The following is a 16,254-nucleotide window of genomic DNA, read 5'->3' as shown; positions in this document are numbered from 1 at the left end:
GAAGTCAGACTGTGCATAAATCCAAAAGACCTCAACCAAGCATTAAAGAGACCTCATCACCCTATGCACAGTGTCGAGGAAGTAGCAGCGCAGATGTCAGGAGCAACAGTGTTCTCGGTTCTAGACGCAAAAAAATTATTAATTAATTTCTAGACGCAGATTCGTCTCGATAAAAAGTCCTCAATGTTGACAACATTCAGCACTCCATTTGGGTGTTACAGATTTTTACGGATGCCGTTTGGTATTAACTCTGCAAGCGAGTTCAAAGTCTCCAGTACAATGAGAATCTACACCAGATAGGATTTAATTTTTTTTAACAGTTAGACAATAATTAGACAGTAATCAAAATGATATTTTTGTTCTGTGTGAATGATAAGATTAAACAGTCTTCATGCGTTTTTACTGAAGAACAGAAATACAACTCATCGAACAACAATTTATCTGCATGTGAACTCTGCACTCAAACTAGCAGCTGTTATTTTTATTACAGCAGCCCAAACCAGTGTTGCTCACACTGTTATAAAGTGTTTCCTCAAATAGACTAAGTAACAAACCATATTTGTTATTATGTAAATAAAATAATGATAAATAAAATAAAAATAAATAAATGTCTTACAGGAACCTCTAGCATTGGTCTTGGCTATTTGATGCACATAGTCATTAAGGAAATAAGGTAAAATAAGGTAAGGTGCATTAATAGCTTTTTTTTGATAAACTGACATGAGCATCTACATGCACCTTGAGTTTCCGTTTTTTTTTCTTTAATCCGTGTTCCTTCTTATGATCCAAATTAAAACCATGTAAACATAAAATGATTAAAACACTAATTATCACTTTTGTGATACAGTTGCAGTTGTGCACATTTTGGAAAGCTAAACTATGCAAGAGACAACAAAACATTTAAGAAATAGGGATTATTTTATTATAGGACATGCATTTTCTGTATATTTGTACACCAGAAGTTTGATGTTAGTTCATAAACTAATTTCATTTCTCAGATCCTGGTGATGGTGTACAAATACTTCTTCTGTCTTTGATTGCTGCAGTGAGAGACACAAACATGGAGCCTCACATGACAAATTACAATTCAGCTTCAGATATGAGACGTAAATCCCGTCAACATGTAGCAAAACGTTTAAAAACATTATTTTCTGAAATGCAGGATGAGACCCTTTTTACAGCTATTGATAGAGCTAGCAATGTTGACACTGACATAAATGAAATGATGCCAGTAGACCCGGACACAAACAATGAATGTGTAAATCTTCACAGTGGCTCAGGTCATGATGATCTAAATAATGAATTCAGTGAAGATTCAGTTAGTGAGAGTGAGGATGACTTTGATGGACAGGACCACGGGCTTGTTCTAGTTGCATCCTTGGCAAAATGGGCAGTACAGTTTGGTGTAACATTAGTTGCCCTCTCTGCCCTCCTGTCTATTCTTAGAATTCACCATCCTTACTTGCCAAAGGATGCTAGGACATTACTATACAAAGACAAAGTATGTGATTCAAAGGAAAGCAGGAGGGGTCTATCACTACTTTGGGCTTCTGACAACCTTAATGTCATCTCTGCAATTTGGGACACATGTAAAGAACAACCACATTTTTTAAATGCAAATAAACATTGATGGTCTCCCACTTTTCAAAAGCTCTAAATACCAGCTTTGGCCTGTCTTAGGACTAGTGCATGAATTACATAGACAGTCTTTCCTAATAGCTCTTTATGGCGGAGTTTTAAAGCCAACATCTTTAACTGATTATTTGGGAGAGGTTGTTGCAGAGCTGAAACAGTTACAATCAGGATTTATTCATGAAGGGAAACGATTGTTCCTGAAAGTGAGTGCAGTTATCTGTGATGCACCAGCAAGAGCCTTTGTCAAGGGTATTAAGTCCCACACAGGTTATTCTGGGTGTGATAAATGTATTTTTGGTGTATATATTCAGCATAGAATGACTTTCCCACAAAAACATGCAGCTCTGAGAACAGATGAAAGTTTCAGGGAAATGACAGATCAAGATCATCATCTTAGCCTTTCTCCTTTCCAAGAATTAGTAGGAATGGTATCTCAGTTTCCCCATGACTATATGCATTTGGTTTGCTTAGGTGTTACACAGAATTTATTAGAACTATGGACTAATGGACCACTACATGATATGTACTGAAATCAGATTTGGGCCTGAAAACTACTGGCCTCAGCTTAAGAAAGCAAAAAAAATGCACACAAATGGCAAGATGCTCTGTGCATGCAATATACCAAGTACAATTGCGTGAAGTATATTTTTAGCTTTGCATCATATATAGATTTTACATACAAATCAATTCATTTTTTCACAGGGCTTTGGACTGTTCATGTTTTTTCATAGTTGGTTTAGTACATGTTAAAACATGATATCATTTGTTGTGCATTATTAAATGTTTGTATTTTACTTTTTTTTTTTAAATTCATTTATTTCTAAAATGTATTTTTCTATACATTTGGCTGTTAATAAAATGTCACTCTCAGTGAAACTCAAATGCATAAGTAGACACATGAACAACTCCTAAAAAAATCTTGAATTCATGCAGGAAAGGGTTAACATGGTCACAAGCTCTCATATTACCAAATCATATTACTTTTTATTTACAATTCTCCAAAAGTACCACAAGAGGGCGACATTACAAGGATTTTTTTTAACATGGTCACAGGCTCTAGTATTACATTTAGCAGACACTTTCATCCAAAGCGACTTACAGCTGGAACAGTATACAGAGTAAGCAATTAAGGGGTTAAGGGCCTTGCCCAAGGGCCCAGCAGTTGCAACCTGGCAGAGATGAGGTTTGAACCGGCAACCTTCTGAGTACTAGTCCAGTACCTTAACAACTAGACTTCAACTGTCCTAATGTAATATTACCATATTATATTACTTTTATTAACAATTCTCCAAACGTGCCACTGTTTTGTATTACACTATATGTAATATGTACATGTGTGTGTGTGTGTGTGTGATCATGTTGTTTTCTCTAGTGAACACACCGTTTATACTTTCATTACCTTCAGGATGAGTCTGTGTCGCTTCATCCTCCATCATTTTCCTCCGCTGCTGATCGGTGAAGCTGTTATAGAAATAATAAACTCCTGCGGTGACAGTAGCGGCTCCGGCCACGAACAGCAGGGGGCGCAAGTTCACCTCCCTCAGTCCAGCGGAGAGATTTCACATAAACGCTTCATATTTAATATAATAAATATCGTTTTAAGAGAGAGAAAGAAAACACAGTGAACGCTGCGGGGGGTCTCAACATAACTGATCCTTCACCTCTCTTACTCCCCGCTTTATAGAACACCTTACTGTGACGTCACAAAGCCGCTGTTTAAATGTGAGCTCCTGAGTTTTAACTGTAATGCAGATCAGATGTTACTAACTCACCACTACTAGAGTTATCTGCTGACTTCACTCAACTTCTGCTCATAGGTTTGTTACATTTTCTCTGTTTACCTTTATATATTATACCTTTTAAGGTCTAAAAAATATTATTTTATATGAATATTACTACTACTTACTATTATTAATAATAATATTATAAATTATTTTAATTCAAACCCATTAACAGAAGTGTGGACAAATTGCAAAAATGCAAATATACACTGAACTTACTTGATATTAATGTGTACATCACTCCCACATGATCAGAAAATGGCCAACTGATATATTTTTCCTTGTCAAGCCAAAATATTTCATTCATTCACAAGATTTTAATTGTAATATCAGCTACATTTTTATTGCCATTATTTAAAGGTATTATGTAACTCAGAAGTAATCAGGTCTGAAAATCGAACTTGTTTTTTTTAAATTAACTAAATTTAATCTGCCACAGCAGCTCCTCTGCAGCTTCTACAGATTCACTGTGAACAGGGAGTTGATGGATATGCCGGGCAAAAATTGACTTCAACTCTATTTGCAACTCTGGGCCAGGATGAAGCCAGGGATGGCTGCAGTTCGAGCATATTATTTTCATTTATTAAGCACTTGGCATTGATAGCAGTTTTAACATTGATTTCTGTCTGATTATCCATAATATCACATTACTGGCATCACATAGGATGGTGCATATACACACAATGTCAATTATTTAGATATATGACTAGTCACAATCGAAACAGAGATATCAGCCCACACACAGAGTGACCAACCTATAACAGTTATAACAGAGAGTTTTTATTGAATGAGCAGATGATTCCTTTGTGTGGGCAATCTTAACTCTGAGTGGGCAATGTCCACTCCAGCCCACCTGTAGACCTGTGATAACCCTGCTTGTGAGGGTGGAGATTGACTTAGATTAATATGGAATCAGCTAGAGGTTCAGTCAGATACTTGCATAAGGTGATTAGTTGTCCTGGATGGACTGTCCGATGCTCAGCTCAGAGAATTTTGAGGGTTTATTTTGAGCTTTCTAAATTTATACCCCTAGAAAGCAGAAGATGTTGATTGGTCATGTCAATCCTTGTTTTCACTCTTCCTAAAAATGTTAGATTTTATGTTAGATAAAATGACATATAGAATGACAAGCATCTTTAGTACACCGTAGAGCAGCGTTTTAAAACTTTTTTTAAGCAACCCACATTTTGTCCTTGATGTTTTGTGTAACCCAGGCAACACAAATAATTAATCAAAGGGAAACAAAAACAAAATAAGCCTAATTAATAAAAATGGTGGTAATCTGGTCCAACAATGGTTTACAGAATGTTACATAAAGCCTCCACAGGAGGCGTTCATGTACACGTTTATTTTGTGTTTGTGCCCATTTTTTAGTGACCCAAGGTTTAAAAAACCCTGCAGTAGAGCACCTTTTGCTGTTATGAGTTTGCAGTTCAATAATATTTTTGGGGTTTTGTGCTGCAACTGCCATCTTCAGATCCTTTCTTTGGAGAAATATTCAGGCTCATGTGACAGCCATTCCACAATCCTCAAGGACTTCTTCTGAAACCAAGCCTTTGATGTATGCCCTGGATCACTGGCCTGTTAAAAGGTCTAATGACTGTAGGCAGGGTGCCCTTTATGTGAATGCTTCATTGTTCCTCCTTCAGACATACTGCTGATCTATAGGCCCAAAACATTACAGTTGTGTTTCATCACTCACACAGAACAGTATCCAAAAAGTTCTGTGGCTAATTTACATGATTGTTATTATATTGTGCCAACTTTACTTGTGTTTTTGGGTCACTAGAGATGTACAGCTTGAAGTTTGGGCATGGAGCATTTAGTATTCAAATTACAAAACCTCAGTGCCTAATGCTATTAATTCTTGCTGCACATGGTCAGATATCAAGTGCTATTAAAGTGTTCAATTCTAGCGGTTCTGCATGATAACTGCCACAATTCACAGCTTTTTAATGCCCTATGTAACACAGTATAAATGTTATTGAAATTATTATTTTTCAAGTGTGACCTTCCATCCAAAATCCAACAGTCTTGTTACTGTCCCATATTTACATATTTCACATGTATCACAGATAAATACTATTAAAATTAGATTTATAAATATACATGTTAAGTAGATGCTGCAATACATTCCAAATCCAAAGGCTGTGCATCATTATTAAAACCTAATCACACTCTTTACTGTCAGCTTTAATGAAATATGGTTTAAATGTGGTCGATCAGCTGGAGGTTCAGTCAGATACATGCAGCTGGGGATTAGTTACAGAATGCTCACCTCAGAGATTTTTGAGGGTTTATTTTGAGCTTTCCAAATGTATACCCCTATAAAAGCAGAAGATGTTGATTGGTCATGGAGTGTCTAGGAGTGATCTGGTGGAATCCCACCAGTCCTTGTTTTTCACACTTCTTAAAAATGTTAGATTTTATGTTAGATAGATGATGTTAGATAGATGATGTTAGATACGTTTTTAGAAATGCATCTATATTATAAATGTTACATAGTGTGCACTGGTAAAACCTGTTTTAAGGTTCTAAACTCATTATTAGTATGCATTTTAAGACCAAACACAACATACTGTACATATTGCACCTTCTAAAGAAACACTGTGGTTTACAAGATGTAACATAAAGCCTCCACAGGAGGCGTTCATGTACAAGTTTATTTTGTGTTTGTGCCTGTTGAAATTTGTTGATTTAATTATTATTACTTTCCACTGTGACCCATTTTTGGCACGCAACCCACCCTAGGGTCGTGACCCAGAGTCTCAGTCAAATCCTGTGACAGCCACTCCAGAATCTTCAAGTAGTACTTCTGAAGCCAAACCTTGGTAGACTTTGAGGTATGCCAAAGATCACTGGTTTGTTGAAAGGTCCAATGATGCCCAAGCCTCAGCTTTTTCAGAGAAAGCATGATATTTTCTTATAGGATTTCCTGATACTAAATTGAATCCATCTTGCCCACCACACATTCCCAGTGCCAGAAGAAACAAAGCAGCCACAAAGCATCACAGAGCCACTGCCATGCTGCACTGTAGGCAGGGTGCCCTTTAAGTGAATGCTTCATTGTTCCTCCTCCAGTCATACTGCTGATCTGTAGGCCCAAAACATTACAGTTGTGTTTCATCACTCACACAGAACAGTATCCAAAAACTTCTGTGGCTTATTTACATGATTTTTATTATATTGTGCCAGCTTTACTTGTGCTTTTGGGTCACTAGAGGTGTACAGCTTGAAGTTTGGGCATGGAGCGTTTAGTATTCAAATTACATTGCAAACTAAAACCTCAGTGCCTAAAACTCCAGATATCAAGTGCTATTAAAGTGTTTAATTCTAGAGGTTCTGCATGATAACTGCCACAGTTCACAGCTTTTTTAATGCCCTATGTAACACAATATAAATGCTATTGAAATTATTATTTTTCAAGTGTGACCTTTCATCCAAAATCCAACAGTCTTGTTACTGTCACAGTAATATTTACAGATTTCACATGTATCACAGATAAATACTATTAAAATTAGATTTATAAATATACATGTTAAGTAGATGTTACAATACATGCCGAATCCAAAGACATCAATATTAAAACCTAATCACACTCTTTACTGTCAGTTTTAATGAAATATGGTTTAAATGTGGTCGGGATCCCAGATCACCATAAATAAATGTACATGTTGCATTAATTAATAAAAACTTGTGGGTGATTATTGTCAAATATTTATACACCTTTTATTTTCTACACCATTCTTGTTTGGTTTTAAGAAGATCAATCATTAGATTCAGCAGTTATTGAATAGCAAATGGACGGTTTTTGCTACCAGTCATCACTTTTGAGACTCTCCCTAACTTTGCAAGACAAACTGTGAATCTCGAATATCTAACGTGCCAGTGCCAGTGCCAGTGATAGCTCAGTGGTTAAGGTACTGGACTAATAAACAGAAGGTTGCCGGTTCAAGCCCCTCCACCACCAAGTCGCCACTGTTGGGTCCCTGAGCAAGGCCCTTAACCCTCAATTGCTCATCGTGTTCCGCTCATTGTGTAAGTCGCTTTGGATAAAACACTTATTCTGCTAAATGCTGAAAATGTAAATGTAACGTCAAATTATCCTGATCTCGGTGCATAGAAGTTGCACCAAAATGTGAATCTACTCCTCAGTAATAATATTACCTTTACAGATGGACAAGTTACTTGTGCTATAGGCAAAGAAAAACACATCTAGTATAAATCTGGCTTCAATGTGTTACTTTACAGGAGGTAACATGAAATATAAATCCAGCTTTGAGAAGTATTTATACACATGAAATATCTCCAAAAACAAAGTGGTTTAATAATAAAAGGTTAGTGAAAGTAGTTTCTGGTTGTGAAGTTTTAATGATATTTGTCTGACAGTCTGTATTTAAATAAATGAGCGGTTTAAAAAGTGCTGAGAAAGTTTACACATGCGCAGGAGGCAGAGTGAACGGTCCACGTTTACAGACTCAAACAGCGCATGCGCAGCAGGTGGAGCCGCTGAGGCACCTGAAGCACGCTGGCTTATTATGACGTCATGTGTTGATTCTCCTGCTCTGTGTGAATAAGAAACTAAGCAGCAGCTTTTCTTCTGTTTCTACAGTAAGAGCATCACGCTTAACAGAGAAACACCTTTAACTTACACTGCACAACACCATGTCTCCTTTACTTATTTTTAATCAGGTAAGATACAAATACATGTTATTTTTCATCTGTTTTGTTCATTATATTTTAAAAATTAAAAATAACCATTTGCATTTGTTTTAAAATAACTTTTAAACTTTTAATTTTTTTTTATTAAAACTAGTACAGAATGAAGCTGCATTTATGTGCATGAATTTAAAATCTTGTTGTGTATGTGTTTATTGTCATGAGCAGAAGAATAAAGTGCATCTGATAAAAGATGATGAGGAGACTGTCAGCACTACAGAAGAGTAAGAAAAAATCATAAACTGATATTACATCTTAAATCACCTGTATAGATAATGAAGATCAAATCAGTGTAGAAGTGAAATGATTGTGAAAACGTGAAATGATTTAATTTAAGAAAATAATTACAGAACAGCAGGATTAGTCGTGTAAAACATCTGTCTTTCTAGACACAGTTGGCGATTGTTACATAAATACATTCATTATAAAATCAGAATAAAATGCAACAATCATGTATAAAAGATTAAAGGTCCTTCTGTCTCTTTACCCATTAACACTCAGTAAGGTAAAGCTTAACTCTGACTGGTTACTCAGCAGACACTTACAACTTACTGTATACTACATACAGCAACAATACATACTATATACTGAATAGTGCACTAGTGTATACTGTATACTTCATTCTGCATCAGTATATACTGTATACTACATACAGCAACAATACATAATGTATACTGAATAGCGCACTAGTGTATACTGTATGCTACATATAGCAACAATACATACTATATACTGAATAGTGCACTAGTGTATACTTATTTCTGCACCAGTATATACTGTACACTACATACAGCAACAATAGATACTGTATACTAAATAGTGCACTAGTGTATACTGTATACTTCATTCTGCACCTGTATACTTCATACAGCAACAATATAAATATAATATAAGCAGAGAAAGTGCATTTAAATGTGCAGGAAATGCCATCATTAAATCAGTTTTCTGTAAATGATGTTGTTGTTGATTATTAAGATTTGATCAGAGTTGCACACCTTTGCAGAAGACTGTATTAGAGGACAGCAGGTATTTTCTGACAGAACTTGAAGCAGAATGAGAGTTTGGAATGTGGGAATAAAAGGGCGGCTAGTTTGAGTGTAGGGCCAGTGATAGCTCAATGGTTAAGGTACTGGACTAGTAAACAGAAGGTTGCTGGTTCAAGCCCTGTCACCACCAAGTTGCCTCTGTTGGGTCCCTGAGCAAGGCCCTTAACCCTCAATTGCTCATCATGTTCCGCTTATTGTGTGTAAGTCGCTTTGGATAAAAGCGTATGCTGTAAATGTAGGGTTTAATTTGTAGACATTTTTAAAAGTAATAAATATTGCATTTCTGTTCTTCTTTAGTAACACATAAAGGCTGTTCAATATTATCATTCACACAGAACAAAAATATTAGTTTTTATTACTGTCTGATTCTGTATGTCTGTTTAAGAACTCAAATCCTCTCTTTTGTAGCTTTAGCTTACACTCGCGACTTTGAACTCATTAGGTTGCAGATTTGAAGGAGCAGTTGAAGGCTGCATCGAGTTAAAGTAAAAGTGAGCTCTTCAGTTTATGTGGAGAGAAATATAAAGTTTTCTAGAAAATCACGGTAAGTTTGTGAATATAAAGTTGTAATATGTAAATGTTATTAATCCGTATTTGATGTAAAAATGTTTAGGATTGATTTTATTTTTTTCGGTAAGGAAACTGTCTGAACATGCCTCATATTTAACACCGTTATTTAGGTCTACTGTGTTTTTTCTCTCATCCACACAAACTCACAAACCCACGATTAAATAAAACAGGATAAAGAGATTTCTGAAACATGTGATGAAGTTGTTGGTTTTGGTTAATGTAATGGTAATAAGTGTACTGTACTAAAAATACTAAGCTAAAACCAAAATCCTATAGCTTTTGTTTCTATTTCTAAATATATTAAATCCTCTAAATGTAATATATTTTTATTATTGAATTTCCCACAATGTTTTCAACCTGAATTAGGATGGAAGAATCACATTTCAGATTTAAACATTCACCCATTTATTGGTTCCTTTGTGTTCCTTTATGTTTGGTTTTGCTTGTTCCCCAGTGTGATGGAGGGTAAGAGACCAGATTTACCTAAACCCATCTGTGTCTCCATGAAGAGTGACTGCTCAAAGGGACCACCACCTCAATTTAAAGATGGAGGGTGTTCTCCTGATCTGAGGTCAGTATAATCGTATGCTTTATTGCAGTGTTTTTACTTCAAGTTTCTCCTAATCAAATTTATTAATTTATTAAACTCCACTAAGCAATTCATTCTTAAAAATACTAATCATCTAGGAAATGTTTCAATAACAGGATGATAGAACCTGCTAGTGTTCAATAGTGTCTTATTTGTCTTTTTTACAGACCACAAAAGGAGAAATTAAATGGTACTTACAGAGCTCAGCTGGAATCTGTTTTTGAGGTTTGTATAATAATGCTAATCTAGTTTGCCGATTTGACTAAATGAATACTTTGAGGAAGATGAATAATTTTATGTTGATTTTGGACCCTCCTTAGATGTTGTGGTTCTTTTAGATCTGAATGATCTTTTGATTTTTGCCATATGTTTAAAACCAGTTTAGAACTTAAGCACATTTTAATGTACAATTACTGTTTATTCATTTACTGAACTTGACATGCAAAAAAAACAACATCACTCTTTATATGGCCACATCACTCATCTTTATTACCTCATGGTGCTTATTGTGATGATCTGTTCCTCTAAATTTCTCAACAGGAACTGGAGCTTAAAGTCATCAACATGTTAAAGAATGAGCTTAACAAGTTCAAAAAGCTCCTGAATGAAGATTACCCAGCATGCTCTGAGCAGGAGGTAAAGGATGTGGAAGATCTGAGTAGTTTCAGAGAGGGGGCGATAAAGATCACACTGAATGTTCTGAAGATCATGAACCAGACAGACCTTGCTAACACCCTGCAGAGGAGTAAGATACCTAAATACTTAAATTATTAACATTAGATTAAATTCTTCCATATTTATCTTGGTTCTAGAATCATCTAGGCTTTTGATTTGTCATTAAATTCTATTATGTAATGTTTAATGAGCACCAAGTACTTGATATTAGATGAGAATTCTAACTATGATTTTGATCACTACATCTCTACAAATCCATTATAATTTAAAAGAAAAAAATCCTATAATAATATTGTTTAAAAAAAATAGAAAATACTTTAGAAATGAATCTATTATTTATCAAAGGAATAAATTATATACTGTGTTTATTGATGATTTAGTAAAATATTGATTCATAATTTATTGATTTATTTATAATTTTATAATTATTGATTTCTGTTTATTAGAACTTTTAGTCCCTGTATATCACAAAAAACTCAAATCCAACCTGAGAGAGAAATTTAAAAGAATCAGTGAAGGAATCTCCCAGCATGGAAGCTCAGCACTTCTGAATGAGATTTTTACAGAGATTTACATCACAGAGGGTTGGAGCAGAGATGTCAGTAATGAACATGAGGTCAGACAGATTGAAGCAGCATCCAGGAGATCAACAGCAAAGGAGATTCCCATCAAATGCAACGACCTCTTTAAAGACTCGTACATCAAAACTGTGCTGACTAAAGGAATCGCTGGAATTGGAAAAACAGTCTCAGTGCAGAAGTTTATTCTGTACTGGGCTGAAAGAAAAGCAAATCAGGACATCATCTTCATATTTCCACTTCCTTTTAGAGAGCTGAACTTGATGAAGCAGGAAAATCTCAGTCTGATGGAACTTCTTCATCAGTTTTTCCCAGAAGTAAAAGGTCTGCCATTATTAGACTGTAATGCTTATAAAGTTTTGTTCATCTTTGATGGTCTGGATGAGTGTCGACTTCCTCTAGATTTTCAAAATAATGAGCGATTGTGTAACGTAACAAAGTCAGTAAAAATGGATGTGCTGCTGACAAACCTCATCAAGGGGAACCTGCTTCCCTCTGCTCACCTCTGGATGACCACTCGACCAGGAGCAGCCAATCAGATCCCTCCTGAGTGTGTAGACCAGGTAACAGAGGTACGAGGGTTCAGTGACCCTCAGAAAGAGGAGTACTTCAGGAAGAGAATCAGTGATGAGAACCTGGCTAGTAAAATCATCACTCACATAAAGTCATCAAGAAGCCTCTACATCATGTGTCACATTCCAGTTTTCTGCTGGATCTCAGCCTCTGTTCTAGAGAGAATTCTGGATGGAACCGAGGGGAAAGAGATCCCCAAAACTCTGACTCAAATGTTCACTAACTTTCTAATCTTTCAAATAAAACATAAGGAAAAAAAGTACCATGGGAAATCTGACCCTGATCCTCACCAGACCAGTGAGACGATACTGGCACTGGGAAAACTGGCCTTCCAACAGCTGGAGAAAGGAAACCTGATCTTCTATGAGGAAGACCTGACAGAGTGTGGCATCAATGTCAAAAACACATCAGTGTACTCAGGAGTCTGCACCCAAATCTTCAAAAAAGAGGCTGGGCTGCACCTGGGTCAGGTCTTCAGCTTTGTGCACCTGAGCGTTCAGGAGTTTCTGGCTGCTTTATATGTATTTCTCACCTTCATCAACAAAAACAGAAATGTGCTGGTGAAGCAAAACACTGGATTCTTTAACATCTTTAGAAACTCTATGTCTGACTTTCTGAAGAGTGCAGTAGACAAGGCCTTACAGAGTGAGAATGGACACCTGGATCTTTTCCTCCGCTTCCTCCTGGGTCTCTCACTGGAGTCCAATCAGACTCTCTTACAAGGCCTACTGCCACAAACAGGAAGTAGCTCTTACAACAAAGAGAAAACAGTCAGGTACATCAAGGAGAAGATCAGTGAGAATCCCTCTCCAGAGAAATCTATCAATCTGTTCCACTGTCTGAATGAACTGAACGATAATTCTTTAGTGCAGGAAGTCCAGCAATACCTGAAAAGAGAAGGTTCTATTGATCCCGGTGAGCTCTCTTCTGCTCAGTGGTCGGCTCTGGTGTTTGTGTTGCTGAACTCAGATCAGGAGCTGGATGAGTTTAATTTGAGGAAATATTATCCATCACATGAATGTCTTCTGAAGATGCTGCCAGTGGTGAAAGAATCAAAAAGAGCTAAGTGAGTCATTTATTGATAAACATTTGATTCATGAGTTTATCACACAAACACTAATGATTAGATTTATGAAGCTGAGAAGGTGCAGAACTAAAGTGTTGCAGTCTGATCTCAAAATGTGTCTGAAATTAACATCTAATTTAATAACGTAAATAATAATGCAAACTGTTTCTGCATGATTTACTTGCACTCTGCTAATTATACTAAATATTACTATTTATACTATTAATACTATTATATATACTATTAATACTAATTATACTTCATTCCAAGATGGCGCCGCAGATGGCGACACTGGTTAGGAGCTCCGTAGTGCTTTGTTTGTTTTTGTTTGCCTGTTATGGCATGTGTGATCCAAACACACTCCAATACAGCGCAGAAGATCTGCTGAACATTAGGCAGCTCATGCCACCAGGTATATTTCCTGATTTTTCATTTTCGGACAGTTTTTTGGACATTTTGGTCAGCGGAGCGGCTGCGCTCCTGAGCAGACGCAGGCGGATGCGCAGACGTGGGAAGCGCGCCGGAGCGCTCGTCAAACTCCGACAGCGCGGACTTCGTACACCGCTACCCAGCATCCATATGACAAACCTTCACTCTTTAGGAAATAAAATGGACGAACTTTCACTGTTAAACCGTACCAACAAGGACTTTTCTCTCTCTGCTGTACTGTGCTTCACTGAGACCTGGCTCACTGATTCCGTCCCGGACAGCGCGCTCCACCTGCACGGCTTTCATCTCCACCGAGCGGACCGCAACGCGGAGCTTTCCGGCAAGAAAAAAGGCGGCGGAATTTGCTTTTATATCAACCAAGGCTGGTGTACAGATGTGACAGTGTTAATGAGAACATGCAGCCCTAATCTGGAATCACTTTTCTTGAACTGTAGACCGTTTTATTGTCCGCGGGAGTTTTCATCAGTTGTGCTTGTTGTTGTTTACATTCCACCTCAAGCGTGCGTGCGCGAGGCACTGAGCGCACTCGCTGATCAGATCCTCAGCGCCGAGCACAAACACACAGACTCTGTTTTCATCATCTTAGGGAACTTTAACAGAGCAAAACTTAACAACGAACTACCTAAATACAGACAGCATGTTACCTGCCCCACCAGGGAGAGCAACATTTTAGATCACTACTATACTGTATTTAAAGGTGCGTACCGCTCTGTCCCCCGTGCAGCACTGGGACTATCTGACCACTGTTTAGTTCATCTTCTCCCGACCTACAGACAGAAGCTCAAGTGTGCCAAACCTGTGGTCAGCACGGTGAAGAAATGGACTAATGAGGCTAAAGAAAGGCTTCAGGACTGCATGGAATTAACAGACTGGTGTGTGTTTGATGATGCCACAAGCAGCCTGGATGAATACACGGACACTGTGACATCTTACATCAGCTTTTGTGAAGACATCTGTGTTCCCACCAGGACTCGCATTAAATATAATAATGACAAGCCCTGGTTTAATGCCAAATTGAAACAGCTGCGCCGGTCTAAGGAGGTAGCATATAGAAGTGGGGATCGGGCGCTGTACAACCAGGCAAGGAACACCCTAACCAAAGAGATCAAGGCTGCAAAGAAGAACTACTCCAACAAGTTAAGCAGCATGATGTCCACAAATGAGCCATCAACCGCCTGGAGGTGTCTGCAGAACATCACCAGCCACAAAAGGCCACCTACACAGACAATGGGAGATCGTCAACTGGCCGACGACCTTAACAGATTCTACTGCAGGTTTGAACAGCCCAGCAACGAGCTCCCATCCAACACCACTTCACACCCATCTGACTATCAGCCACCCATCCAGCCTGCCCTGAAGATCTGCGAGGAAGACGTGCTGAGACTTTTTAAAAAACAGAAAGTCAAGAAGGCCCCAGGTCCTGATGGAATCTCTCCCTCCTGCCTGAGGACCTGTGCAGACCAGCTTGCACCTGTCTTCACTAAAATCTTCAACAGATCACTGGAGCTGTGTGTGGTTCCAACCTGTTTTAAATGCTCCACAATAATACCCATACCCAAAAAGGCAACTACCACAGGACTAAATGACTACAGACCTGTTGGCCTGATCTCTGTGGTCATGAAGTCCTTTGAAAGACTGGTTCTCAACCACATTAAGGAAATCACGGACCCCCTGCTAGACCCCCTGCAATTTGCCTATCGGGCCAACCGGTCGGTGGACGATGCAGTGAACATGGGTCTCCACTCCATCCTCCAACACCTTGATCACCTGGGAACTTATGCAAGAATTCTGTTCCTGGACTTCAGCTCAGCCTTCAACACAATTATTCCAGGACAATTACACAGCAAACTGGCTGAACTCAGCGTACCAGCCTCCACCTGCCAGTGGATAACTGACTTTCTTACTGGCAGAAAACAGCAGGTGAGGCTGGGAAAGTGTACTTCAGGGACCCGAACCATCAGCACAGGTTCCCCACAGGGTTGTGTACTCTCCCCACTGCTCTTCTCGCTGTACACAAATGACTGTACCTCCATGGACTCCTCTGTTAAAATCCTGAAGTTTGCAGATGACACTACAGTCATTGGTCTCATCAGTGACAGTGATGAGTCTGCTTATAGACGGGTGGTTGATCAGGTTGTCCTCTGGAGCAGTCAGAACAATCTGGAGCTGAACACAGCAAAAACAGTGGAGATGACCGTGGACTTCAGGAGGAGCCCCCCAACCCTGCCAGCACTCACCATCCTAGACAGGACTGTGATGGCTGTGGAGTCCTACAAGTTCCTGGGCACAACGATCTCCAAGGACCTGAAGTGGGACAGCAACATCAACTCCATCATCAAGAGGGCTCAACAGAGGATGTACTTTCTGTACCAGCTGAGGAAGTTCAACCTACCCCAAGAGCTGATGGTGCAGTTCTACACAGCCATCATAGAGTCCATCGTCACCACATCCATCACAGTGTGGGGCAGCGCTGTCACAAAACATGACACCAAGAGACTGCAGCGCATCATCAAGTCTGCAGAGAGGACCATCGGTGTAAAGCTGCCCACACTGCTGGACCTGCATGCCTCCA

The 16,254-nt window shown here is 38.4% G+C and overlaps 1 protein-coding gene across 1 annotated transcript in view; it reads left to right on the top strand.

Moving 5' to 3' along the window:
* LOC134328362 (NLR family CARD domain-containing protein 3-like) overlaps nucleotides 1-16,254 on the top strand; it is a 46,187-nt gene that overhangs the window by 16,838 nt on the left and 13,095 nt on the right. Inside the window, exons 4-7 of the mRNA XM_063009466.1 lie at nucleotides 10,206-10,322; nucleotides 10,508-10,565; nucleotides 10,881-11,085; nucleotides 11,462-13,232. Of these exons, the coding sequence (XP_062865536.1) occupies nucleotides 10,206-10,322; nucleotides 10,508-10,565; nucleotides 10,881-11,085; nucleotides 11,462-13,232 (2,151 nt within the window). The remainder of the gene's footprint in view (nucleotides 1-10,205; nucleotides 10,323-10,507; nucleotides 10,566-10,880; nucleotides 11,086-11,461; nucleotides 13,233-16,254) is intronic.

The sequence above is a fragment of the Trichomycterus rosablanca genome, chromosome 15 (assembly GCF_030014385.1).
Source record: "Trichomycterus rosablanca isolate fTriRos1 chromosome 15, fTriRos1.hap1, whole genome shotgun sequence".
Classification (NCBI taxonomy): domain Eukaryota; kingdom Metazoa; phylum Chordata; class Actinopteri; order Siluriformes; family Trichomycteridae; genus Trichomycterus; species Trichomycterus rosablanca.
Note: the sequence above shows the minus strand (reverse complement) of the source record. Positions and strands in the feature narration are given on the sequence as shown.